Raw genomic sequence first — 27,416 nt, 5'->3', positions numbered from 1 at the left:
AAGTCCACGTTAGCGCAATTGATACTTCTGCAAGTTGGTTCTTTGTCAGACTTTGTGTATAGTTTTTCAATGACTCTGTTGTGTTTCTTTGTTCTACTGTGAGTACCTACAGGAAAATAAATATGGTGACACTTGTACACTTTGAGGACAAAATTAACTTTGAACTTTGAAGTGAAAGTTTTAATCATAAATTGAAGAACTTTATGTGAGAAAGATGTGCTGGTTGGAAGAGGGTTTTCTGCTGGGCAAATTGTTTTCTTCTGGGTTGGAAGGATTTTCTGCTGGAGTGGAAGGGATTTCTGCTGGGGATAGGGCTTTATACTGGGGGAAAGTTTTTTTTAAACTGGGAAATGGTTTCTACTGGGGTGGGAATGGTTTACGGCACACCGGTGAAGCGGATCCTTTTTTGCTCTGAGCTGGGGCTGCAGCCTGTTTGAGGGTCTAAAGTCCAATGACCCTAGTTTCCAGAACTGCAGAGAGATTGGAATCTGTACCTGTCAACATGTCACTGCATTTATGCTCAGGAATCGATATGAGCAAAGACTGGAGTATCAAAACCTAGCATAGATTTAGTGAGGTTGATTCCCACCCAGGAGGGTGCAACTAACAGAGACGTCTTGCTTTGCAAATTCAGACTTTCACAGAATGGCTGTCTTTGACTTGCTCCCGTTGAGCCTTGTCACGACGCTGCTCGTTTATTCCCTAATTGTGATCTTCCTGCTGTACGTCCTCGTTGGACTGGGAGGCAAATCGCAACTGAACTACCCTCCGGGACCCACACCCCTGCCAGTTATCGGCAACCTTCACCAGTTGGACCTGAAAAGACTCTACAAATCTCTGGTTGAGGTAAGGAGGGATCTCTGATCTCTGGTGGAGGTGAGGAGGGATCTCTGATCTCAGATGTCTTTGAGTCTTTGGGGTTCACTGTAGATCTGAGGGGAAAATTCCCCACGGTTCACACTGTGACCTGGTTCCATCTAGGAATTGCACTGTGCACAGAAATCTCATAGCATTTCCTGTGCACGAGAGTCAGTTCAGATCAGATCAGATTTGTTTCAGCTATAACACATGCATTGAGACGTACAGTGAAATGTGTCATCCGTGTTAACGACCAACACACCCTAAGGATGTGCTGGTGGAAGCTGGCAAGTTTTGCCACACATTCTCGTGCCAACAAAGCATTCCCACAATGTTCAGCAGAGCAACACAGTATTCAGAATCAGATTTAATACCACTGGCAAATGTCATGAAATGTGTTGCAGTGCAACGGCAGAACATCGCAATACATAATAATAAAACTGTAAATTATCAGCAAAAGTATATATATGCTTTAAAAGTTAAATTAAATAAGTAGTGCCAAAAGAGAAAATAAAAGGTAACGAGGTAGTGTTCATAGGTTCAGTGTCCATTCAGAAATTGGATGATGGAGGGGATCCTGTTTCGATGAGATCCCCCTGCATTACTCTAAATTCCAGTGAGTATGGTCACAAAGCTGCCAAACGCTCCTCATTAACCCCTTTGTTCCCAGAATCACCCTCATGAACCTCCTCTGGACTCTCTGCAATGACAACATATCCTTTCTGAGATATGGGGCCCAAAACTCTTGACAGTACCCCAGGTGCGGACTCACTACTGTCTTATAGAGGCTCAGCATGATCTCCTTGCTTTTATATTCTAATACCCTTGAAATAAATGCCAACATTGTATTTGCCTTCTTTACCACAAACTCAATCTGTAAATTAACCTTCTGGGAGTCTTGCACGAGGACTCCTAAGTCCCTCTGCACATCTGATGTTTGAACCTTCTCCCCATTTAGGTAATAGTCCGCACTATTGTTCCATTTACCAAAATGCATTAACATACATTTCCCAACACTGCATTCCATCTGACACTTTTTTGCCCATTCTTCCAATTTGTCTAAGTTATGTTGCAAAGTCCGGCTTCCTCAGCACTACCTACCCATCCATCTATCTTTGTAATATCCGCAAACTTTTCCACAAAGCCATCAATTCCATTATCCAAATCATTGAAAAACAATGGGAAAAGCGACGGTCCCAATACTGACCCCTGAGAAACACCACTCGTCACTGGCGGCCAACCAGAAAAGATCCCTTTTATTCCAATTCACTGCCTTCTGCCTGTCAGCCATTCCATTCTCTATGCCAGTATCTTTCCTGTAACACCATCTTGTTAAGCAGCTTCATGTGTGACACCTTATCAAACACCTTCTGAAAATCCAAGTAAATGATATCCACTGCCTCTCCCTTGTATGCTCTGCTTGTTACTTCCTGGTGTGAATGCTATGTAGCCTCCTCCCTGATGGAAGTGAGACAAAGAGTCCATGAGCAGGGTGGGTGGGAACTTTCATGATGTTACTGGACCTTTTCTGGGATCTTTCCGGAGGTATATCCTTGTTGGCAGATAGGTTGGTGATGTGTTAGTCAGTTTGGACTACATTGCAGAGCCTTCCTGTCCGTCACTATGCAGTTTCCGTACCAAGTAGTGATGCAGCTTGTTGGGATGGTCTCTGCTCTGTACTGTAGAATGCCATGAGCAGAGATAGCATAGTGCAGCCCTCGTCAGCCTCCTCAGAACGTAGAGGTGTTGGTAAGTTTTCCTGATTGTGTTTATCTTTTATCTACAACAAACTTAACATTGCAAAGTGATCTTGAGAGTTAAGCAAGAGAAAGAAGGATCTGCTCACATTGACAATCATTTGGGGGCTAATTTCCAGGCGCTAAAAGGTACTGTCAAGGGCAAATAGGAGGTGGAGAAGGGGGATTAAGACTATAAGATAGAGGAGCAGGATGATGCTATTTGGCCCATCGAATCTGCTCCACCATTTCATCATGGTTGATCCAAGCCCCAATCTCCTGCCTCCCCCATCCCCCAATATCCCTTCATGCCCTGACTAATCAAGAGTCCATCAACCTCTGCCTTAAATATACACAATGACTCGGCCTCCACAGCTGCCTGTGGCGATGAATTCCACAGATTCACCACCCTCTGGCTAAAGAAATTCCTTCTCATCTCCATTTTAAATGGATGTTTCTCTCTACTCTAAGGTTGTGTCCTCTAACCCGAGACACCCTCACCATAGGAAACATCCTCTCCAGATCCACTATAGAACATAGAACATACAGCACAGTACAGGCCCTTTGGCCCACAATGTTCTGCCGACCCTCAAACCCTGCCTCCCATATAAGCCCCCAACTTAAATTCCTCCATATACCTGTCCAGTAGTCTCTTAAACTTCACTAGTGTATCTGCATCCACCACTGACTCAGGCAGTGCATTCCATGCACCAACCACTCTCTGAGTAAAAAACCTTCCTCTACTATCCCCCTTGAACTTCCCACCCCTTACCTTAAAGCCATGTCCTCTTGTATTGAGCAGCGGTGCCCTGGGGAAGAGGCGCTGGCTATCCACTCTATCTATTCCTTTTACTATCTTGTACACCTCTATCATGTCTCCTCTCATCCTCCTTCTCTCCAAAGAGTAAAGCCCCAGCTCCCTTAATCTCTGATCATAATGCATACTTTCTAAAGCAGGCAGCATCCTGGTAAATCTCCTCTGTACCCTTTCCAATGCTTCCACATCCTTCCTATAGTGAGGTGACCAGAACTGGACACAGTACTCCAAGTGTGGCCTAACCAGAGTTTTATAGAGCTGCATCATTACATCGCAACTCTTAAACTCTATCCCTCGACTTATGAAAGCTAACACCCCATAAGCTTTCTTAACTACCCCATCCATCTGTGAGGCAACTTTCAGGGATCTGTGGACATGTACCCCGAGATCCCTCTGCTCCTTCACACTAGCAAGTATCCTGCCATTTACTTTGTACTCTGCCTTGGAGTTTGTCCTTCCAAAGTGTACCACCTCACACTTCTCCGGGTTGAACTCCACCTGCCACTTCTCAGCCCACTTCTGCATCCTATCAATGTTTCTCTGCAATCTTTGACAATCCTCTACACTATCTACAACACCACCAACCTTTGTGTCATCTGCAAACATGCCAACCCACCCTTCTACCCCCACATCCAGGTCATTAATAAAAATCACGAAAAGTAGAGGTCCCAGAACAGATCCTTGTGGGACACCACTAGTCACAATCCTCCAATCTGAATGTACTCCCTCCCCCACCACCCTCTGCCTTCTGCAGTCAAGCCAATTCTGAATCCACCAGGCCAAACTTCCCTGGATCCCATGCCTTCTAACTTTCTAAATAAGCCTACCATGTGGAACCTTGTCAAATGCCTTACTAAAATCCATATAGATCACATCCACTGCACTACCCTTGTCTATATGCCTGGTCACCTCCTCAAAGAACTCTATCAGGCTTGTTAGACACGATCTGCCTTTCACAAAGCCATGCTGACTGTCCCTGATCAGACCATGATTCTCTAAATGCCCATAGATCCTATCTCTAAGAATCTTTTCCAACAGCTTTCCCACCACAGACGTAAGGCTCACTGGTCTATAATTACCCGGACTATCCCTACTACCTTTTTTGAACAAGAGGACAACATTTGCCTCCCTCCAATCCTCCGGTACCATTCCCGTGGAGAATGGGAATATATATAGATGCCTTTCAACATTCATTTGGTTTCAATGAGATCACCCCTCATACTTCTGAATTCCAGTGAGTACAGCCCAGAGCAATCATAATAGGTGCTTAGCAAGGAAGCAAAGAAAAGCTGATGAACGATTAAAGTTTAAAGATTAATGATTAACTGTATTTGTCACATGTACGTCAAAACATTGAAACATACAGTGAAATGCGTCATTTGCATCAACAGTCCAAGGATTGTGTTGGATGCAGTCCACAACTGTCACTCTCCCTCTGACATCAACATAGCATGTTCACTACTTTCTGACCCTGTATCTTTTTGGAATGTGGGAGGAAACCAGAGCATCTGGAGGAAAATCACCCGCTAACGGGGAGAACGAACAAACCTCTTAAAGGCTGTGGTGGGAATTGAGCACCAATTGTCTGAGCACTGATGCGGTAAAACATTATGCTACCGTGCCTGCCCCTGCACAGGACAGTAGTAATGGTGATGAGGGAGGGGACATGAGAATGAAGGCGTTGAGGAATAGTTTATCAGATTGAAAGTCAGAAAGGCTTTGAAGAGGGATCTTGAGCACTGAAAATCAGACGGGAGGGATAGGGTTTGAAGAAGGCAATTTAAACAGAAAGGATTTGAAGATGTAATGAACTGCAATCAATGGCCACTTCACTTGGTACCTCCTGGGCCTCATGGAGTGGCCATTGAGTGTACGTTCCTGGTCTTCTGCTGCAGTAGCCCATCCACTTCAAGGTTTGACATGTTGTGCATTCAGAGATGCTCTTCTGCACATCTCCTTTGTAGTGCGTGATTATTTGAGTTTCTGTTGCCTTCCTGTCAGCTTGAACCAGTCTGGCCATTCTCCTCCGACTGTCTCATTAACAAGGCTGCCACATGATTGGCTGATTAGGTATTTGCATTGACGAGCCGGTGTGCATACAGAGCGATGAGTGAAGTTTCTCTCTTTCATTTCCAGCTGTCTGAGAAGTATGGCTCGGTGTATTCAGTGAGACTTGGTCCGGAGAAAGTCGTGGTGCTGGCAGGCTACAAAACAGTGAGGAACGCACTGATTAACTACGCCGATGAATTCCTAGGCAGACCTGACGTACCAATCATGAACATTCTTAAAGAAGGATCAGGTAATTTATTTATTACTTATTTTTGAATGGTCTAACCTTTCCTATAAGAATGTTATTTGAGCTGCTGTGTTGGGACACAGAAGTATCCTTCTTATTTTGCATGATGTTTGTATCGTTAATGTTATGGTTGATCAGATTGCATGCAATTCATTGTTTAACGATTAAGGTTTGTTCTATTTATCGCAAGTAAATCAAAACATCGAAACACAGCGTAATGTGTTGACGACATCAGTGATCAACACAGTCCAGGGATATGCCGAGGGCAGTCCGCAAATACCTCCATTCCCATCGCCACAAATTAATAATAGTTTGAGAACTAGAATGTAAAGACAGGATTACAATGCTAAGGCACAGTTCAGTGTCTCTTGCACATTGATTGCTTGTCTATCCTGTAGGGTGTGGTCTTTCGTTGATTCTATTGTATTTCTTGTATTTACTGTGAATGCCCCCAAGAAAATGAATCTCATGGTTGTATAGGGACAGGCAGCAGTTAATCCCAGGGGATCCTGGGTTTGCGCCGCTGGTGAACTGTGTCCTCTCCAGGGCGCAAGCCTGGGAGGGAAGATTTGAAGAACCGGCTGTTGCCCATTCAGTGGGTTCCCCCTCTCCACGTCACTGATGGAGTCCAAGGGAAGGACAAGCTCCGATACAGCTTGGCGCCAGTGTCGTCGCAGAGGTCGCCAGAGTGAAGTTGTAAACAACATCGAACTGCCTTAGGGACCCCGGCTCCGGATTTCTTCCTCGGGGTTTACTCCCCAAGCCTTTCCCATGGGTGGGTACGGCCGGGAGGCAGCAGAGGTTTAAGATCAGAGTTTTCCTTCTCCTAGGCGGGCTGCTGTCCAAGGCTGAGGAGCCCCACCTGCCCGAAGCAACTGGTTTTGATGCAGCAATGGTCCGCCTTCGCCCCTTCCCTTGTCGGTAGATATATTTAAAGCAGAGGTTGATAGTAAGGGTACCAAAGATTGTGGGGAGATGGAAGGAGAACGGGGTTGAGAGGGGTAATATATCAGTCAGGATGAAATGGCAGAACAGACTCAATGGACTGAATTGCCTGATTCTGCTTCTATGTTTTATGGTCTTATGGCATGTGGGAGGAAACCAGAGCACCCAGAGGAAACCTCTGTCACAGGGAGAACATACAGACAGCAGCTGGAATTGAACCGGATCACAAGGACTGTAAAAGGTTATACTGCTATGGCACTGTGCAGGGAAATGGGGGGGGGGGCGCGGGGAAACACATTTTAGAATGACTTATTCCAATTATGCCACAGGGTAGGATGATAGTGAAAAAAAAACTGAAGCAAAAAAGAAAACAAAATGTAATAATTCAGGCAGTTACCATCCTATCGTTCTGTTGTCAATTGTCATGATAATAATGACGAGTGGCATTATCAAGAAACCTACCAGGAGCAACTCAAAAGGTCGGGCAGCATCTGTGCAGGGAAATGGACGGGTGACATTTTGGGTCGAGATCCCCTTCCTCTGGATGAATGACTCTAGATTCCCAACCTTTGTTATGCCATTGACAGCTACCATTAACTGAGGGGTTTCTGGACCCCAAGTTGGGAACACGTGGTCTGAATGAAGGGTCTCGACCCAAATGTCAACTATCCTCCACAGATGCTGCCTGTCCACTTGAGGTTCCCACAGTATCTCGATGTTGCTTCAGATTCCAGCGTTAGACCATGACATAGGAGCAAAATGAGGCCACTCAGCCTATTGGGTATCCTCCATCATGGCTGATTTATTATCCCTCTCAACTCTATTCTTCTGCCTTCTCTTTATAACCTCTGATGATCTCTATAACCTCTATAACCAGGGCGGCTATTGTTGGGAGTTGGCCAGTGGTGAGAGTAGGAGGGTCAGGCTTTGGTTCAAAGGAGACTTCGGCTTGAAAAAGTCATCGGCCCTGGGTAAGCTTCTGTTAAGGGTCCCTTTTTCTCTCTTACTGTACCTCGTGTAGTAAATGGCTGTTGTGTGTTCTTCATGCTGGATGCTGGAGTCCAGGAAGACCCAGAGTCTCCCAGTGAACCACATCTGTGTGAAGTACATCCACTTTCAGCTCCTTGAAGACCGTGTTAGATCTGGAGCAGCGGCTGGATGACCTTCGGCTTGTACGGGAGAGTGAGGAGATGTCCATCAGAGTTATAAGGAAGTAGTCACCCCAAAGTTGCATGAGACAAGGTGACTGTCAGGAGAAATGGAAATGTGATTAGACCATTAGCGCAGAGTACCCCTGTGGCCATTCCCCTGAGAAATATGTGTACTCTTTTGGATACCCTTGTGGGGGATGATCTCCTAGGGGAATGCCATGGAGACAAAGTTACTGTCACTGAGCGTGGGTCCATGGTGCAGAAGGCAAAGAGGAAGAAGAGGGGAGTGGTATTGACAGAGAATTCAACAGTCAGGGGAACAGACAGGAGACATGAACGTGACACCAGGATGGTATGTTGCTGCCCAGGTGCCAGGGTCAGGGACATCTGGGATCACATCTTCAACATTTTGGAGAGACGGGGAGCAGCCAGATGTTTTGGTACATATTGATACCAATGACATCAGAAGGAAAGGCAAAGAGGTCCAGAGAAGAGAATTTAGAGAGCTAGCTAGAGAGCTGAGAAGCAGGATCTCCGGGTAGTAATTTCGGGACTGATGCCTGTGACGGTAGAAACAGGATGATTTGGCAGAGTGATGTGTGGCTAAGAATCTGGTGCAGGAGGTAAGACTTCAGGCTCTTGGATCATTGGGATCTCTTCTGAGGGAGGGTTGAAACTAACTTGCTGGGGGGAATTGGGAACCAGAGTGAAGTAACTCAGCATAGGACGGAGGGTAAAAAAGCAAAGATAGCATGCAGTCAGACCGCAGTATGAGAATGCTTTTTGGTAAAAGGGACAATAGTGCGGACCATTTTCTAAATGGGGAGAAGGTTCAAACCTCAGAGGTGCAGAGAGACTTAAGAGACCTCGTGCAAGTCCTCCAGAAAGTAAATTTACAGGTTGAGACTGTGGTAAAGAAGGCAAATGCTATGTTGACATGTACTTTAAGGGAATAGAATATAAAAGCAAGGAGATAAGGCTTTATAGTCATTAGTCAGGCCGAACAGAGTATTGTCCCATATCTCAGAAAGCATGTGTTGTCATTGGAGACGGTCCAGAGGAGGTTTACAAGGATGATTCCGGGAACGAAGAGGTTAACATATGAGGAGAGTTTGGCAGCTTTGGGCCTGTAATCACTGGAATTTGGAAGAATGCAGGTGGGAGTGGGTGGTAATCTCATTGTTGAAAGGACAAGATAATGTGGATGTGGAGAGGGTGTTTCCTATGGTGGGGGTATCCAGAACTAGAGGGCACAGCCTCAGAATTGAGGGGCAACCTTTTAGAACAGAGATAAGTAAGATCTTTTTTAGCCAGATAGTAGTAAATCTATGGATTGCTCTGCCACAAACTTCAGTGGAGGGCAAGTCCGTGGGTATATTTAAAGCGGAAGTTGATAGTTTCTTGATCGGTCAGGGCATCAAAGGATATGGCGAGAAGGCAGTCGTATGGGGTTGAGTGGGATCGGGGATCAGCCAGGATGGATTGCAGAGCAGATTTGATGGGCTGAATGGCCTATCTGCTCCTATGTCTTATGGTCTGTGCTCTCATGTGCATCAAAACATACAGTGAAGTACGTTGTTTGCATCAAAGCAAATCGGTGAGGATTGTGCTGGGGTGCAGCTCTAAACCGTCACCGTGCTTCCGGTACCAACAGAACATGCACACAACTTAGCGGTACGTCTTCGGAGTATGAGAGGAAACCGGAAGGCCTAGATGAGACCCACGTGGTCATGGGGAGAGCGTACGTACTCCTTACAGACGGAGGTGGGAATTGAACCCAGACCAGTGATGCTGTGTAAGACGTTACACGAACCGCTGTGCACCGTGCTGCTCAGCTTCCTCCTAAATCTCTTCCCTCTCACCTTAATCCTGTGCCCTTCACTGACTGATTCCCCGCCACTGCGGCAGAGACTGTGTGGACTGGGCAATTGTGGGGTCGCTAGTCGTGTTGCCAGTTGACAGCTGTAACAAGCCAGGTTCAGCCCTGCCCTTGGTCACTGTCCGTGTGGAAGTTAAACGTTCCTCCTTTGACTGGGTAACTTTCCACTGGGTCTCCACCTATAGCCCAAAGACGCAAAAATTGGCATTGTAGTTTGCCCCTATGGTGGAGTCTCATACCCTGGTGTGAGAGGTACAAGCCTGTCCTAGCATGCATACTCAGCTTTAGCTGACCAAGCAGATCGGACCAACCACCAAGAACGCGGCTCTGTGACACTTTGTGGAGAACAAAGGGCATGACAAGGTATGGAAGAAGTCAGGGTCACCACTGTCACTGAGGAAGACCAGTTTGTGACGAAAATTTCTCCCGTTGGACTCAGACTTCTGAGGTTGACAGAGTGCAGCGGGCCCAGTACAACGGCTTTCCCACTTGAAAAACTCTCCCATACTGCCTTTCATCGTCGCCGTCGGATACGATGGACAACCGATCACATCCCTCCATCAGTCTCCCCTCGTGTGTCGGTGAGTGGTGATGCCTCAGAGGAGATGAGGAAAACGAGTCAAGAGGGGCCGGTTCCCTGTTTAATCACTCTGTCTACTGCTCAGTCAGGCCTGTTCTGCCTTTGAACTCAGCCTTTGATGCCTGCTGTTTGCCACAGATGTACCATCAAAGATGCTGTTGAAAAATCCTTGTAACAGGGCCAGGACACATGCAGGAAGGAGGGCAAATTTCAAAATCATATACACAGGGATATGTAAATACAAGCGTGTATTTTGTAAGTCCTAGAGAGAGCTGAAAGGTTACATTAGATAAAGAAAGGCTCCAAGAAAGACAGCATCTCTTTCATTAAACCAAGAGATTCCAGCGATTGATTTACTTTGTAGATCATTCCTGGAGCTTGGAGTAGCTTAGCATTTCCCAGCCTTTTTCAGCCTAAACCCCCCCCCCACCCCAAGGACTTTCCTGCTTGCCAGCGACCCTCTTAGGCACAATATACCTTCTGGCTCCCCCATAATGTTAAAACATGTCTACCATATACTGACATGAGAAAAATTATTCTGCTCAAAATTTTTAATTGTCTTTAAACCCAATTTACACAGTCAGTGCCTGTGCACTGTGCATGGAGACCAGGTTACTGGCATTGAGTATGGGTCCGTGATGCAGAACGTAAAGGGGGAGAAGAGGGGAGTGGCAGTGACAGGGGACTAAATCGCCAGAGGAACAGACAGGAGATTCTGTGGACGTGAACGGGACACCCGGATGGTATGTTGCCTCCCAGGTGCCAGATCGTGTCCGCAGCATTTTAGACAGGGAGGGAGAGCAGTCAGATGTCTTGGTACATATTGGTACCAATGACCGAGGAAGGAAAGGAAATGAGGTCCTGAAAGGAGAATTTAGAGAGCTAGGCAGGAAGCTGAGAAGCAGGAGCTCGAGGATAGTAATTTCTGGATTGCTGCCTGTGCCACGCGCTAGTGAGGGTAGAAACAGGATGATTTGGCAGATAGATGTGTGGCTGAGAAGCTGGTGCAGGGGGCAGGCTTCAGGTTCTTTGCTCATTGGGATTTCTTCTGGGGAAGTACGACCCTGTACAAAAGTGACAGGTTGCACCTGAACCCTAGGGGGACAAAAATTCTCGAGGGCAGGTTTCTTAGAGCTGTTTGGGAGAGTTTAAATTAATTTAGCAGGGGATGGGTACCCTGAAGGGACTGAGGGTAGGGTGGATGGTAAAAATGCAAAGATAGCCGGCAGTCAGACTGCCAGGAAGGGCAAACAGATCATAGGACATAATTCCAGCCAGCAGGGTGAGTTACAGTACATTAGGAACGCAGGATCAAAAAGGATAGCAAATACAGCACTGAAAGTGTGATATCTCAATGTGCATAAGAAATAAGGTGGATGATCTTGTACTATTACAGATTGTCAGGCATGATGATGGGGCCATCACTGAACCATGGCTGAAGGATGGTTGTAGTTGGGAGCTGAATGTCCAAGGTTACACGTTGTATTAGAGGGATAGGAAGGTAGGCAGAGGTAGTGGCATGTCTCTGCTGGCAAAGAATGGCATCAAATCAGTAGAAAGATGTGACATAGGATCGCAAGAAGTTGAATCCTTGTGGGTTGAGTTAAGAAACCACAGGGGTAAAACTACCCTGATGCAGTTATATACAGGCTTCCCAACATTAGCTGGGAGGTGGACCACAGGTTACAACAGGAAACAGAAAAGACGTGTCAAAAGGGCAATGTTATGATAGTCATGGGAAATTTTAATGTATAGGTCAATTGGGAAAATCAGGTAGGAAGGGAATCTCTCGAGACTGGGTTTGTTGAATGCCTATAAAATGGCTTTTTAGAGCAGTTTGTTGTTGAGCCGACTACAGGATCAGCTAGACTGGATTGGGAATTATGTAATGAACTGGAAGTGATTAAGGAGCTTAAGGTAAAAGAGCATTTATGAGCCAGCGATCATGCAGATGGAGAAGATGGCAGCTCCACACAGCGCGCGCAGCCGTTCCGAATGAATATCGATATGTGTAACTAGGGGTGCCATGTACAATCCGGATTTGATGGGGACAGCCGTGAAAACGCAGAGGAGCATCTGGGGTAACTTCTGAAATGCCTGCTTCACTGCCGCTGCTACTGTGCGATGGAGAATCTCCGGAGGGGAAGGCCCCAAATCCTTGGCTTTGCGTATCGCCTGTTACCGGGGCCGGGGTCGAAACGCTCGGCAGAGATGGTGCTCGGTGCTCAATGTCGAATAGGTGGTCGGAGGCTCAGAGTTTTTCGGATGGAGTCAGAATTGGACTGTGATCGGATGCTTCCGGGATGCTGCATCGGCAAGTTGGCGGCGCTGGAGGTTCACCGTCTGCGTGAGATGATGGGACTTTCGAGAGACTCTGAAACTTTTACTGAGCCATGGTCTGTTCTTATCAAATTACGGTATTGCTTTGCACTGTTGTAACTATATGTTATAATTATGTGGTTTTTGTTAGTTTTTAAATTGGTTTGTCATGTGTTTTCGTGATATCATTCTGGAAAAACATTTTTATCATTTCTTAATGCATGCATTACTAAATGACAATAAAAGAGGACTGTGTGTCCTCATAATCATAATAATAATAATATGATTGAGCTCAGCTTGAAATTTGATAGGAAGAAAGTTAAGTATTTCAGTGGAGTAAAGGAAATTACAGAGGTTTGAGAGAGGAGTTGGCCAAAGTAAATTGGAAGGAGATGCCGGCAGGGATGTCAGCAGAGCAGCAATGGTCTGAGTTTCTGAGAAAGGTGAGAAGAGCAGGACATATGTATTCCAAAAACAAAGAAATTCCTAAGTGGCTGATAAGGGAAGTCAAAGCTAATGTAAAAACAAAACAAAGCAAAAATTAGCGGGAAGATAAAAACCTATGGTGAGTAACTAAAAGAATCTTTAGAAGGGAAAAGATTAAATATGAAAGCAAGCTAGAAACAATATCAAAGTGGATATTAAAAGCTTTTTTAAGTATATGTAAAAAAAATAGAAGAGAAATGAGAGTGGATATAAGACTGTTAGTAAATGAGGCTGGAGAAATAATAACCAGGGATAAGGAGATGGCAGATTAACTAAATGAGTGTTTTCTCTTCACTGTGGAAGACACCAGCAGTGTGCCAGATGTTGAAAGGTGTGAGCGAAGAGAAGCGAGTGCAGTTACTATTACAAGGGAGAAGTTGCTCAAAAATGCTGAAAGACCTAAGGGTACATAAGTCACTGCACTCTTTAAGAAAGGAGGAAGGCAGCAGAAAGGAAACTAGAGACCAGTTAGCCTGACCTCAGTGGTTGGGAAGATGTTAGAGTCAATTGTTAAGGATGAGGTCATGTAGTACTTGGTGACACGGGACAAGATAGTACAAAGTCAGCATGGTTTCCTTCAGGGAAAATCCTGCCTGACAAACCTGTTGGAATACTTTGAGGAGATTACAAGTAGGATAGACAAAGGTGATGCAGTGGATGTTATATATTTGGACTTTCAGAAGGCCTTTGACAATGTTTCACACATGAGGCTGCTTACCAAGTTAAGAGCCCGTGGTAATACAGGGAAGTTACTAACATGGTTAGAACATTGGCTGATTGGTAGGAGGCAGTGAGTGGGAATAAAAGGATCCCTTTCTGGTTGGCTGCCAGTGACTAGTGATATTCCGCAGGGGTTGGTGTTGAAACCGATTCTTTTTATGCTATATATCAAGGAATTAGATGATGGAACAGATGGATTTCTTACCAAGTTTGCAAATGATACGAAGATTAGTGGAGGGGCAGGTAGTGTTGACAAAGATGGCTTATAACCCCTCTTTCAAACCTACAAATACACTCAAGACCAGAAACTCAGCCACTCCAAGGATTCTAAACCCATACGTAAGCATATCCAATGCAATGAGAACTGTATATCGGTGAGACAAAACAACCATTTCCCAAACAGATGGCCCAGCGTAGGACAGCTAACATCTCAGGTCAAGAGCCGGCTGTATAATCTACACCTAAAGGACAAGGGTCACTCCTTTGATGGCAACCATGTGCACATTGTGGTCAGGGAGGACAGGTGGTTTGAAAGAAGGGTTAAAGAAACCATCTTTGTCAAACTGAAAACCCACCCCTGAACAGAGAGGGTGGGGTACGACACCACCAGTCAGCTACTTACAATACAGTCCTAACACCTCTACCCTGGCATCTCCACTACAGTCCACACCTCCATTCATGCAAAGATAAGATTAGTGACACCCTCATTACTTCTGTGACTCTAAACAGCCCTCAAGTGATTGCTATACCTATAAACAACTCACCAAGCTTACAAGCCAGAAAACTCCCCGCCATGGATCAGAACTGAAGAAGCCTCTCGGATGAGTGGTGAATCATCCTCTACACAACACAGCAAGTCCAGTTGCCTTGATTTACTACTGCTAGCTCTCTTTTTCTTTGTTTCTCGCACCATTTTCTGTAAGTGAAAATCCAAGGAGATCAGCAGTTTCTGTGATACTCAAACTCATCTGGCCCTGACAATTATTTCATGGTAAAGTCACTTGGATCTCATTTCTTCCCAATTCTGATATTCAGTCTGAACAACAGCTGAACCTCTTGACCATGTCCGTGTGCTTTTAGGCATTGAGTTGCTGCCTCATGATTGGCTGATGAGATATTTCCACTAACGTGCAGTCGTACCTAATAAAGTGTCCAGTGTGTGTTCTTTACATTCTGTTTCCCTGTCTTACACCTTGATAAACTGTTTACTTTTTTGCCACCATATAGATTAGATTAGATTATGAGGACATCCAGTCCTCATTTATTGTCATTTAGAAATGCATGCATGCATTAAAAATGATACAATGTTCCTCTGGAGTGATATCATGAGGAGAAGATGGCAGTGCGACGCAGCGCACGCTGCCGTTCCGAATGAATATCGATTACGAGTAACTAGGGTGCCATACACAATCCGGATTTGATGGAGACAGCCGTGAGAAGCACGGAGGAACATCCGGAGTTACTTCTGAAATGCCCGCTTCACTGCCGCTGCTACTGTGGGATCGAGAATCTCCGGAGACGAAGGCCCCAAATCCTCGGCTTTGCCTATCGCCTGTTGCTGGGGCCACGGTCAAAGCGCTCAGCAGAGATGGTGCTCGGTGTCGAAGAGGTGGTCGGAGGCTTGGAGTTTTCGGACGGACTCGGAGTCGGACTGTGGTTGGATGCTTCCAGGATGCTTCATCGGCAAGTTGGCGGCTGGAGGTTCACCGTCTGCGTGAGATGATGGGACTTTCGAGAGACTTTGAGACCTTTACTGTGCCATGGTCTGTTCTTATCAAATTACGGTATGGCTTTGCACTGTTGTAACTATATGTTATAATTATGTGGTTTTTGTTAGTTTTTAAGTCGGTTTGTCATGCGTTCTCATGATATCATTCTGGAAAAACATTGTATCATTTCTTAATGCATGCATTACTAAATGACAATAAGAGGGGACTGCGTGTTCTCATAATCATATATATCACAAAAAAACAGGACAAACCAAAGACTGACACTGACAGAACCACATAATTATAACATATAGTAACAGCAGTGCAAAACAATACCATAATTTGATAAAGAGCAGACCATGGGAATGGTAAAAAAAAGTCTCAAAGTTCCGATCGACTCCTGATAGTCCCCGATAACAGGCGGCAGAAGGGAGAAACTCTCTCTGTCATAAACCTCCAGGCACTGACAACTGTCGATGCATTGGAAGCACCCAACCACAGTATAGTACTCATGTATGGAAAGATCTGTCTGGATGACACACAAACAAAAGCTTTTGTCTGTACCTTGGTATACCTGATTATATTAAACCAATTCCAATCCCAATGTATGCAGACAAATGAGACTGCAAATGACTGGAATCTGGGACACAGTGGTTAGCACAACACTATTACAGCTCAGGAAATTGGAGTTCGGAGTTCGATTCCGACGTCCTCTGTTAGAAAATTTGTACCTTCTTCCCATGTGTGTGGGTTTCCTCCGGGTGCTCCAGTTTCCTCCCACAGTCCAAAGTCAGACCAGTTAGTAGGTTAATTGGTCATTGTACATTGTCCTGTGATTTGGCTAGAATTAAATAGGTGTGTCGCTGGGTTGCGGGACTCGTTGTTCCGCGTTATATCTCTAAATAAGTAAGTAAAATAATCAATTTTTAAAATTCAGCATATTTCTGGTGTTTTTTACTTAATGATTTCTGTATGTTATATGTGTTTTAAATGGTTAAATCTATTAAGTGAGTTGTTCTTCCTTGTAATATTATATCCAGACCATTGTTATGATTGTACTATTTGTAATAATGGATCAGTCATAATATAATTTGTAGAACGTAAGCTCTAAAATTAGATCAGGCTTGTATTTATAGTAAGGTATGGTTTTTTTTATGAGTTTGAATCTTAAAGTAAGATTTTGGTAAATTATGTTTGCCACTTGCGCCTGTGTAAGCAATCAGATTGAGTTAAACTGCTACAGGATCCTGTAATGTGTTGGACTGCTTCTGATTTCTCCTGGCATTTTCTGCATTTATCCCCTTGAATTTCTTGGTATTTTATTAGGTAGTTTTGATGTTTTTTGTGTTAATCTCTTGGTCCTGTATTGCCACAAGGAACACTCTGTGCCTGTGAAGAGGTCTCCAGCTCTGAGCCAGGCGCTCAATGCTTCCACGTCGACATCCAGTCTGCTCAGATCATGGCGACGTCTTTCACAGAGGGCCATGGTCTTCCATTGGTTAACCTTTTCTTCAATAGACATAATAGTCATTTCTCTGGTTTGGGCCTCATTTAAGTTTAGTGACGTGTACTTCTTATCAGAATTGAATATACTCATGTGGAGTGCTGAATCCTGTTTTCATTGATGAAAATACATCCTTAGATGTTTTATCCAACTGTTGTGTAAATTTTTAGGGTCTGTTCTTCCTCGTCCCCCTTCTGTCTTAGGTAACGTTAAGCTAAGTGTGTTTGGGTGTACAGAGTGTTTTCATTTCTTAATACATTTTCCTGATCGGTTTTGGACCAAGATATTATGCCAAAAGAATATGCTAACATGGGTATTGCAAAAGTATTTATTGCTTTTGATATATTTTTAATTATTATTACTATTACTGTCATTAACCAATACTTTACATACTTCATATACACAGATCAAATCACTACACAGTGCATTGAGGTAGAACAAGGGAGAACAACAACAGAATGCAGAATGAAGTGTTACAATTGCAGAGAAAGTGCAGTGCAGGCAATCAATATGGTGTAAGGTTGCAATGAGGTGGATTGTGAGAACAAGAGGCCATTTTAGGGAACTGTTCAATAGTCTTAAAACATTGGGGTGGAAGCTGCCCTTGAGCCTGATGGTATGTGCTTTTGGGCTTTTGTATCTTCTGCCTGATGGAAGGTGGGTGAAGAGAGAATGAAGTAAACCCACTTCAACAGAATTTAAGCATCCAGCACACACCCTCTTCCCATTGCTGCCATCAGGGAGGAGGTACAGAAACCTGAAGATCCATACTCAACATTTTAGAAACAGCTTCTTCCCCTCCACCATCAGATTTCTAAATGGATCATGAGCTACTGTGCGATCGAGAATCTCCGGAGACGAAGGCCCCAACTCCTCGGCTTTGCCTATTGCCTGTTGCCGGGGCTGGGGTCGAAGTGCTCGGCAGAGGTGGTGCTTGGTGCACGGTGTCAGAGAGTTGGTCAGAGGCTCGGAGTTTTCGGACGGACTCGGAGTCGGACTGTGGTCGGATGCTTCCAGGATGCTGCATCGGCAAGTTGGCGGTGCTGGAGGTTCACCGTCTGCGTGAGATAATGGGCTATCAGGACTTTGAGACTTTTTACCGTGCCCATGGTCTGTTCTTTATCCAATTACGGTATTGCTTTGCACTGTTGTAACTATATTTTATAATTATGTGGTTTTTGTCAGTTTTTCAGTTGGTTTGTCATGTGTTTCTGTGATATCATTCTGGAGAAACATTGTATCATTTCTTAATGCATGCATTACTAAATGACAATAAAAGAGGACTGCGTGTCCTCATAATCTAATCTAATCTAATAATTTAATTTAACCCATGAATACTACGTCACTATTTTGCTCACTTTATGCACTATTTCTTGGCCCTTATCTCTTATTGTGACCTATAGTCATTTTTTTTAATGGTTGAAATGTACTGGTGCTGCAGAACAACAAATTTAACGGCAGACTAATAAACCTGATTCTAATTCTGATTCGGAAATCTGTCCAAGAAAAATCATTTGAGTTGTTATAAACTGCAGCGCGTTGTGGGATGAACAATTATCTTTAAGGGATATTTTGATAAATGCTTGTTAAATAAATTGTTCGGGGCCCTGGGAGAGCAGAATTTGGGTGTAGAATTAAAGGAAGTTCAAACAAGGAGTTAGTACAACACAAAGGACTGAATGCCCTCTTCCTGTGCAGTGCTGTACTTGCCAAGAAATTGGATTGTCTGTGTTAAACAGGCAACGTGGTGGTGTCTGCACATTGGTTCTGAGGTGGCATTCCTCATGTACGACCTTGTGGGGAAACGATATCTCCTTCCTTAGCCAAAAGCCTCAGGAGAGGACGCACTTCTTGCAGCAGTTGGTAAATTTCCATCTTCCCCAGAACGTACTGGTGCAATTCCACTCCTCCATCACAGAGAGCATCCTCACGTCAGTCATTACCACCAGGAAACCTGCAGTTGCTGGAAATTCAAGCAGCACACATAAAAAATGCTGGTGAATGCAGCAGGCCAGGCAGCATCTATAGGAAGAGGTACAATAGGCTGAAATGTCAACTGTACCTGTTCCTATAGATGCTGCCTGGCCTGCTGCGTTCACCAGCATTTTTTATGTGTGTTGCTCAATCATTACTGTCTGGTTTGGGTGCAGTATCTTCTCATCATCCCTAAAACATCCTGGTGCAATTCTACACTGCCATCACAGAGCATCCTCACATCAGCCCCTACAGTCTGGTTTGGTGTAGTACCCTCTCACAGTGTACAAGCACTACAGTGAACTGTCAGGTCAGCAGAAAAGACTGCAGTCGACCATCACTGCCAGACTTGTGTGTGTTCAGCACAAAGAAGTGGGCAGGAAAAGTCTTTGAGGACACTAGCCACCCTGCAAACTGCCTTTTCCAAAAGAGCTTCCTTCTGGAAAGCTCTATAGGGCTATTAAGAAAAAAAATCTCACACAAAGTTTCTTCCCCCACGCAGTTAATCTGATCAAGCATTCTACTTAGCCCCCACCCGCACCGGCCTCTATTCGTTACCCCTGTCACTGCACTGTAAACACATTAAATCACTTTGTGTAATGCTGTTCGCATTTTAAATACACACCAGTATTTATGTATTTACACACGTTTTATTCCATATCCTTCCTTGAACCGCTAACTTTAAGTTTTCTATAATTATTTACTCTTTATAATTGTTGAATGTTGTTATTTGGTTGCATGTCGCACCCTGACCAACGCAGCACAACAAATTCCTCATACATGTAACCGTACATGGCGAACACAGTTGCCCCTTGACCTTTGATTTGATTGAATCGTCTATCAAACAGTATTCAGCCCAAGATCTTTGATCACTCTGAGCCACCAAGGCTGGATGTGCAGGACTGACAAGCTCTCTAATCTGGTTGCAGGCGTGGTTTGGTCCAACGGAGAGCCGTGGAAACAGATGCGAAGGTTCATGCTCTCAACTCTGCGGGATTTCGGAATGGGCAAGAGGTCCATTGAAGATAAAATCATCGAGGAGGCTGGCTTCCTGGTGGAAAGGATTAGATCATTCAAAGGTAAGCTTTGACCTTTGAACTTTGAACGTTATGCAGCATTTATACAAAGGGTAGTGGAGTTAATGTCAAAGTCAAAGTAAATTTAATATCAATGTTACCCATATACACAAGAGATGCTGGAAATCCAAAGTAACACACACAAAACACTGGAGGAACTCAGCAGGTCAGGCAGCATCTATGGAGAGGAATAAAAGTTGTCCTTTTGGGCCGAGACCCTTCATCAGGACAAGGTAGTATATGTTACCACCTGCTATCTTGAAAATCAGCTTAATGCAGGCATTTACAGGAAAATAAAGATATACAATAGAATTTATGAAAAACTGTACACAAACAAAGACTGGGACATGATGTGGAGGGTTGAAAACTTTTCTTCAGAAGTAGGAAAGAGGAAGAACAAGTTGGCTTTAATTTGCTTCATTTTGAGGCATGGTTTTCGATCTGAAACATTTACCGTGCTTCTCTTTCCGCAGATGCTGTCTGATCTGCGGACACACACACGTCATGCACACAAGAACTGCGCCTACAAAGGCGTTCAGGCACCCACACAGTCTACTTCTCACTGGAGCAGGAGCAGGCGCAGATCTGTGGGCCTGTATGTTCTGCTTCTGTGCTGTGAGACATCACTCACTTCACAGGGTGTCCCAGAGTTAAAATCGCCACTAGTATGTGTATGTCAGTATAGTATGTATGTTTGTGCGTGTACACGTGTGTGTGTGTGTGTATGTGTGGGGGGGGCGGTGTCTGAGAGACAATAGACAATAGGTGCAGGAGTAGGCCAATTGGCCCTTCGATCCAGCACCACCATTCACTGTGATCATGGCTGATCGTCCACAATCAGTACCCCATTCCTGCCTTCTCCCCATATCCCTTCACTCCACTATCTTTAAGAGCTCTATCTAACTCTCTCTTGAAAGCATCCAGAGAATTGGCCTCCACTGCCTTCTGAGGCAGAGCATTCCACAGATCCACAACTCTCTGGGTGAAAAAGTTTTTCCTCAACTCCGTTCTAAATAGCCTACCCCTTATTCTTGTGTTGGGCATGTGGCCAAGTGGTTAAGGTGTTCATCTAGTGATCTGAAGGTCGCTAGTTCGAGCCTCAGCTGTGGCAGCGTGTTTGTGTCCTTGAGCAAGGCACTTAATCACACATTGCTCTAGTGTCTGTGTGAGGAGTGGCGCCCCACACAGACTTCCAGTCTGCGCCTTGTAAGGCATTAAAATGCCCGACGCAGGCCTCTCATGGTCTGAGTCGACGTTCCCTCCCTCCCTATTCTTAAACTGTGGCCTCTGGTTCTGGACTGCCCCAACATCGGGAACATGCTTCCTGCCTCTAGCGTGTCCAATCCCTTAATAATCTTATATGTTTCAATCAGATCCCTTCTCATCCTTCTAAATTCCAGTGTATACAAGCCCAGTCGCTCCAATCTTTCAACATATGACAGTCCCGCCATGCGGGGAATTAACCTCGTGAACCTACGCTGCACTCCCTCAATAGCAAGAATGTTCTTCCTCAAATTTGGAGACCAAAACTGCACACAGTACTCCAGGTGTGGTCTCACCAGGGCCTTGTACAACTGCAGAAGGACCTCTTTGCTCCTATACTCAACTCCCCTGTTATGAAGGCCAACATGCCATTAGCTTTCTTCACAGCCTGCTGTACCTGCATGCTTACTTTCACTGACTGATGAATAAGGACACCAAGATCTCGTTGTACTTCCCCTTTTCTTAACTTGACACCATTCAGATAGTAATCTGCCTCCCTGTTCTTGCCACCAAAGTGGATAACCTCACACTTATCCACATTAAACTGCATCTGCCATGCATCTGCCCTCTCACCCATCCTGTCCAAGTCACACTGCATTCTCATAACATCCTCCTCACATTTCACACTGCCTCCCAGCTTTGTGTCATCTGCAAATTCTGCAAAGTGAGTGTGGTATGTAGGAGCACACGTCACATGTGATGTTTTTGCACGTGTACGTAATGTAAGGGGGAATGGGGGGCGGAGAGGGAGAGAGGGGTGTGTGAGAGGTATCTAAGACAATGTCTGTGGATCAAAACATTTGTAAATTTATATATCTAAATGTGTAAGTGTGGCTTTGTGAGTGTGTATATGTGGTACCTGAGTGTGTGAGCTGCCACTTGGGTGTGCAGGTATCTCAGTGAGTACAGTTACCTGAGTGCAGGTGTGGATCTCTAGGTGTGCGTGCCTGTGGATATCTGGAAGTGGGTGTTAAATATCGCATGCGTGTGAAAGGGAGCAAAATGATTTCTTTTCAGACCAGTTGGCTGTCTGAATACTTGCTCCTGGATATCTGACCATCTGTGTTTACTGACTTATTGGTGGGTATTGGAGTTTACTATTGTCACATGTACCAGGTACAGGGAAAAGTTTGTTCAAGTTTAAGTTTTAGTTCATTGCCAGTCAAGTATGTACTTATATACCGCCAAATGAAACAACATTCCTCAGGACTAAGGTGCACAATACAGTACGTATAGTTCACACACAACACAAAGGTAATATTACCACTAATAAATCAACAAATAATAAGGTGCATTTACAACATAAGTTTAAAAAGTAAATGGTATAATGCTACTGGCATGAATCCTGAGTGTCGCAGGGAGTTCAGAAGTCTCACGGTCTGGGGGTTGGGGTGGGGGAGAAGCTGTTTCCCATCCTAACAGTTCTTGCCATAACACTGTGGTACCTCTTGCCTGATGGTAGGAGGACAAAGAGATTGTTGGACGGATGGGAGGGATCACTGACAATGCTACGGGCCCTGCATAAGCAATGCTCCTCATAAATATCTCTGATTGAGGGGTGATCATTTAAGTCACTCTTCCACCCATCCGAGATATTTGTTAGGAGCGCCTCATATGAAGGGCGCTTAGCATTGTCAATGGCAACTTTCCCAAAGTTTCCTAAATAGTTAGCTGAGTACCCACACCTGGATATCTGACCACCTATGGATACTGGTTTATTGATGTATTGGTAGATATTGGTATTGGTTTATTTAAATATTGGCGCGTGGCCAAGTGGTTAAGGCGTCGGTCCAGTGATCCGAAGGTCGCTAGTTCGAGCCTCAGCAGAGGCAGTGTGTTGTGTCCTTGAGCAAGGCACTTAACTACACATTGCTCTGCGACGACACCGGTGCCAATCTTTATCGGCCCTAGTGGACAACATCGGTGGTGTGGAGAGGGAAGACTTGCAGCATGGGCAACAGCCGGTCTTCCATACAACCTTGCCCAGGCATGCGCCCTGGAAACCTTCCAAGGCACAAATCCATGATCTCACAAGACTAATGGATGGCTATTGGTTTATTATTGTCAGATCAACTGAAATACAGTGAAAAGCTTGCCTTGTATACTGTTCACACAGATCAAATCATTACACAGTGCATTAGAGTAGGATGCAGAATACAGTGTAAAAGCTACCGAAAGAGTGCAGTGTCGCTGGTCTTCCAGTGCCAACATAGCATGTCCGCAACTTACACCCCAACCTGTACACCTTTGGACTGTGGAGAAAAGCCCATGCAGTCACGGGCAAAATGTACAGACTTACACTCAACGGTGGACATCAAAGTCCAATTGGCATTCATTGGTGCTGTGAAGCAATTGCACTAACAGTGACACGATCAATCACACGAGCTCATGTTTAGAATGACTCATCACAGTCCCCTCCCTGTCTCTGTTTGCAGGTCAGCCATTCGACACGGACGTTTTAACAAACTTTGCCATCGCCAATATCATCTGCTCCATCGTTTTTGGAAACCGCTTTGATTACGATGACACGTCCTTCCTTACCATAGGAAACTTGGTTCACGAAAGCTTTCGACTGCTTGGTAGCCCGATGGTCCAGGTAAAGGTTTAAAGATGACCTTTGTTTGTCACACGTACATTGAAACATACAGTGAAATACATTGTGTGCGTCAATGACCAACACAGTCTGAGTTCATGCTGGGGATGACGTGCAAGGGTCACTACATCATGTCTGCAGCTTATTAACCTTAACCTGTATGTCTTTGGAACAGGGGAGGAAATTGGAGCACACGAAGGAAACACATGAGCTAACAGGGAGAACGTACAAACTCATCTCTGATCGCCAGTGCTGTGAAGCATTGTGCTAACCACTACTCAACCTTCTTGCCCCTTAACAGTATGAAGTAGTGGTTAAATTTATTTGCAGATGAGATATTATTTATTGAGATATAATGTATTAAAGACCTTGATGCACAAAGCAGCCACCAAGCTAAGGAAGAGCTATGGCCAAGATCTGTAACTACAATGAGTTGAACCCTGCACACGGTCTTTTCCTCAGCACTGAACTGGCCCCATGGCTGTGGACCCAATTTGGAGACTCAGCAGTTCATGTTCAGTGTTTTATTTGTTCACTTTATTTATTGTTTGCTCAAGTTGTTCTTTTCTTGCTCATTGAATGTTTGACGGTCTTTGGAGTGCAGGGTATTTCATGGATTCTATGGTGTTTCTTTGTTCTGGGGCTGCCTGCAAGAAGGTGAAGCTGTAGGTTATATAATGGTATACATGCTCTGACAATAAATCTACTTTGAACTTTAGAAACCATAAGTTTCTGATATTTAGAAACATAGAAAGCCTACAGCACAATACAGGCCCTTCAGCCCACAAAGTTGTGCCGAACATGTCCCTACCTTAGAAATTACGAGGCTTACACATAGCCCTCTATTTTTCTAAGCTTTATGTACCTATCCAAAAGTCTCTTAAAAGATCCTATCATATCCGCCTCCTCCACTGTTGCCGGTAGCCCACTCCACGCACTCACCACTCTCTGCGTAAAAAAAACTTACCCCTGACATCTCCTCTGTTCCTACTCCCCAGCACCTTAAACTTGTGTCCTCTTGTGGCAACCATTTCAGCCCTGGGAAAAAGCCTCTGACTATCCACACGATCAATGCCTCTCATCATCTTATACACCTCTGTCAGGTCACCTCTCATCCTCCGTCGCTCCGAGGAGAAAAGGCCGAGTTCACTCAACCTGTTCTCATAAGGCATGCTCCCCAATCCAGGCAACATCCTTGTAATTCTCCTCTGCATCCTTTCTATGGTTTCCACATCCTTCCTGTAGTGAGGTGACCAGAACTGAGCACAGTACTCCAAGTGGGGTCTGACCAGGGTCCTATATAGCTGCAACATTACCTCTCGGCTCCTAAATTCAATTCCACGATTAATGAAGGCCAATACACCGTATGCCTTCTTAACCACAGAGTCAATGATTTAATTTATTATTTGGCAGGTGTATAATGCTTATCCTTTTCTGAGGTTTCTGCCCGGGAGCCACAAAGAGATTTGCACACATTTCACCAAATTGAAGATGTGCCTGAAGGACATCATTGAAGCCAAACACCAGGAGATGAACGAAAATGACATCAGGAGCTTCATTGATACCTACATCAAGAAGCAGAAAGAGGTGAGATTCAGGTTCAGATTTATTTATCACATGTACAGTGCCTATAAAAAGTATTTACCCCCCCCCCTTAGAAGTTTTCATGTTTTACAACATTGAATCACAGTGGATTTAATTTGACTTTTTTTGACACTAATCAACAGAAAGACTCTTCTGTGTCAAAGTGAAAGCAGATCTCTACAAAATGATCTAAATTAAATACAAATATAAAACAAAACAACTGATTGCATAAGTATTCATCCCCTTCAAGTCAGTATTTAATCAATACATCTTTGGCAGCAATTGCAGCCTGGAGTCTGTGTGAATAAGACTAACAGCTTTGCACAACTGGACACTGCAATTTTTCCTTAATCTTCTTTACAAAACTATTCAAGCTCTGTCAGATTTCAATGGGGTTTGTGAGTGAACAGCCCTTTTCAAGTCCAGCCACAAATTCACAATAGGATTGAGGTCTGGACTTTGACTTGGCCACTCCAGGACATTATCTTTGTTGTTTTTAAGCCATTCCTGTGGAGATTTGGTTTTATGCTTGGGGTCATAATTTTCCTGAAAAATAAATCTACTCCCAATTTGCAGTTCACTTGCAGACTGCAACAGGTTTTCCTCCAAGATTTCCCTGCGTTTTGCTGCATTCATTTTACCCTCTACAAGCCTTCCAGGGCCCGCTGCAGTGAAGCACCCCACAACGTGATACAGCCACCATTGTGCTTCACTATAGGGATGGTGTGTTTCTGATGAAGTGCTGTGTTTGGCTTCTGCCAAATATAATGTTTATTCCAATGGCCAGAAAGCTCAATTCTGGTTTCATCAGACCCAGAGAACCTTCTTCCAGCTGACTTCAGAGCTTCCCGCATGCCTTCTGGCAAATTCTAGCTGAGATTTCATGTAAGACTTTTTCCACAGTGGCTTTGTCTTTGCTGCTGTCCCAGGGCAAGCACCCGGGCAGCAGTTGTTGTATGCGCAGTCACTCCCACCTCCACCACTGAAGCTTGTAACTCCTGCAAAGTTGTCATAGGTCTCTTGGTGTCCTCCCTCACTAGTCCCCTTCTTGCATAGTCACTCAGTTTTTGAGGATAGCCTGCTCTAGGTAGATTTTACAGCTGTTCCATATTCTTTCCATTTTTTGATGATTGACTTAACTGTACCCCAAGGGATATTCAGCAACTTGGAAATTTTCTTGTATCCATCTCCTGACGTGTGATTTTCAATAAACTTTTCACGGAGTTGCTTGGAGTGTTCTTTTGCCTTCATATAGTTTCTGCCAGGATACTGACTCACCAGCAGTTGGACCTTCCAGATAGAGGTGTATTTTTACTACAATCAATTGAAACACCTTGACTGCACACAGGTGATCTCCATTTAACTAATTATGTGACTTCTAAAACCAATTGGCTGCACCAGTGATGATTTGGTGTATCACATTAAGGGGGCAGGGGGTGAATACTTATGCAATCAATTATTTTGTGTTTTATATTTGTAATTAATTTAGATCATTTGTAGAGACCTGATTCCAGTTTGACACAAAAGAGTCTTTTTCTATTGATCAGTGTCAAAAAAAAAACAAATGAAATCCAGTGTTGATAAAACAATAAAGCGTGAAAACTTCCACAGGCACTGTACTTTGAAACATGCAGTGAAACGTGCGTTTGTGCCAGTGACTAGCACATCCTCAGCAAGTATTGGCACACATTCAAGCAGAACATAGCATACCCGCAACAGCAACCACAGCAAAAACGCCCCTCCTTCCCTAGCACCCACCCACCCACACACACACAGACAGTCCTCCAACGCAGGACGTGCCATCTCCGGGCATCCAGTATACTCGTGGACTCACAGACATCAGGCTTCAGACTTCTCCAGTGGACCTACAGACTTGTAGGCCCAGGTCTTCGGCCAAGAGGCTCAAGTTGCACAATTCCAATTGAC

The 27,416-nt window shown here is 44.6% G+C and overlaps 1 protein-coding gene across 1 annotated transcript in view; it reads left to right on the top strand.

Moving 5' to 3' along the window:
* Positions 1–481: 481 nt before the first annotated feature.
* Positions 482–27,416, top strand: part of LOC134346541 (cytochrome P450 2K1-like) — a 40,071-nt gene continuing 13,136 nt past the window's right edge. The window contains exons 1-5 of the mRNA XM_063047955.1: positions 482–846; positions 5,548–5,710; positions 19,904–20,053; positions 23,749–23,909; positions 25,320–25,493. Of these exons, the coding sequence (XP_062904025.1) occupies positions 646–846; positions 5,548–5,710; positions 19,904–20,053; positions 23,749–23,909; positions 25,320–25,493 (849 nt within the window). The 5' untranslated portion in view covers positions 482–645. The remainder of the gene's footprint in view (positions 847–5,547; positions 5,711–19,903; positions 20,054–23,748; positions 23,910–25,319; positions 25,494–27,416) is intronic.

The sequence above is a fragment of the Mobula hypostoma genome, chromosome 5, assembly GCF_963921235.1.
Source record: "Mobula hypostoma chromosome 5, sMobHyp1.1, whole genome shotgun sequence".
Taxonomy (NCBI): Eukaryota; Metazoa; Chordata; class Chondrichthyes; order Myliobatiformes; family Myliobatidae; genus Mobula; species Mobula hypostoma.
The sequence above is the reverse complement of the archived record's forward strand: the minus strand, read 5'-3'. Positions and strand labels throughout refer to the sequence as shown.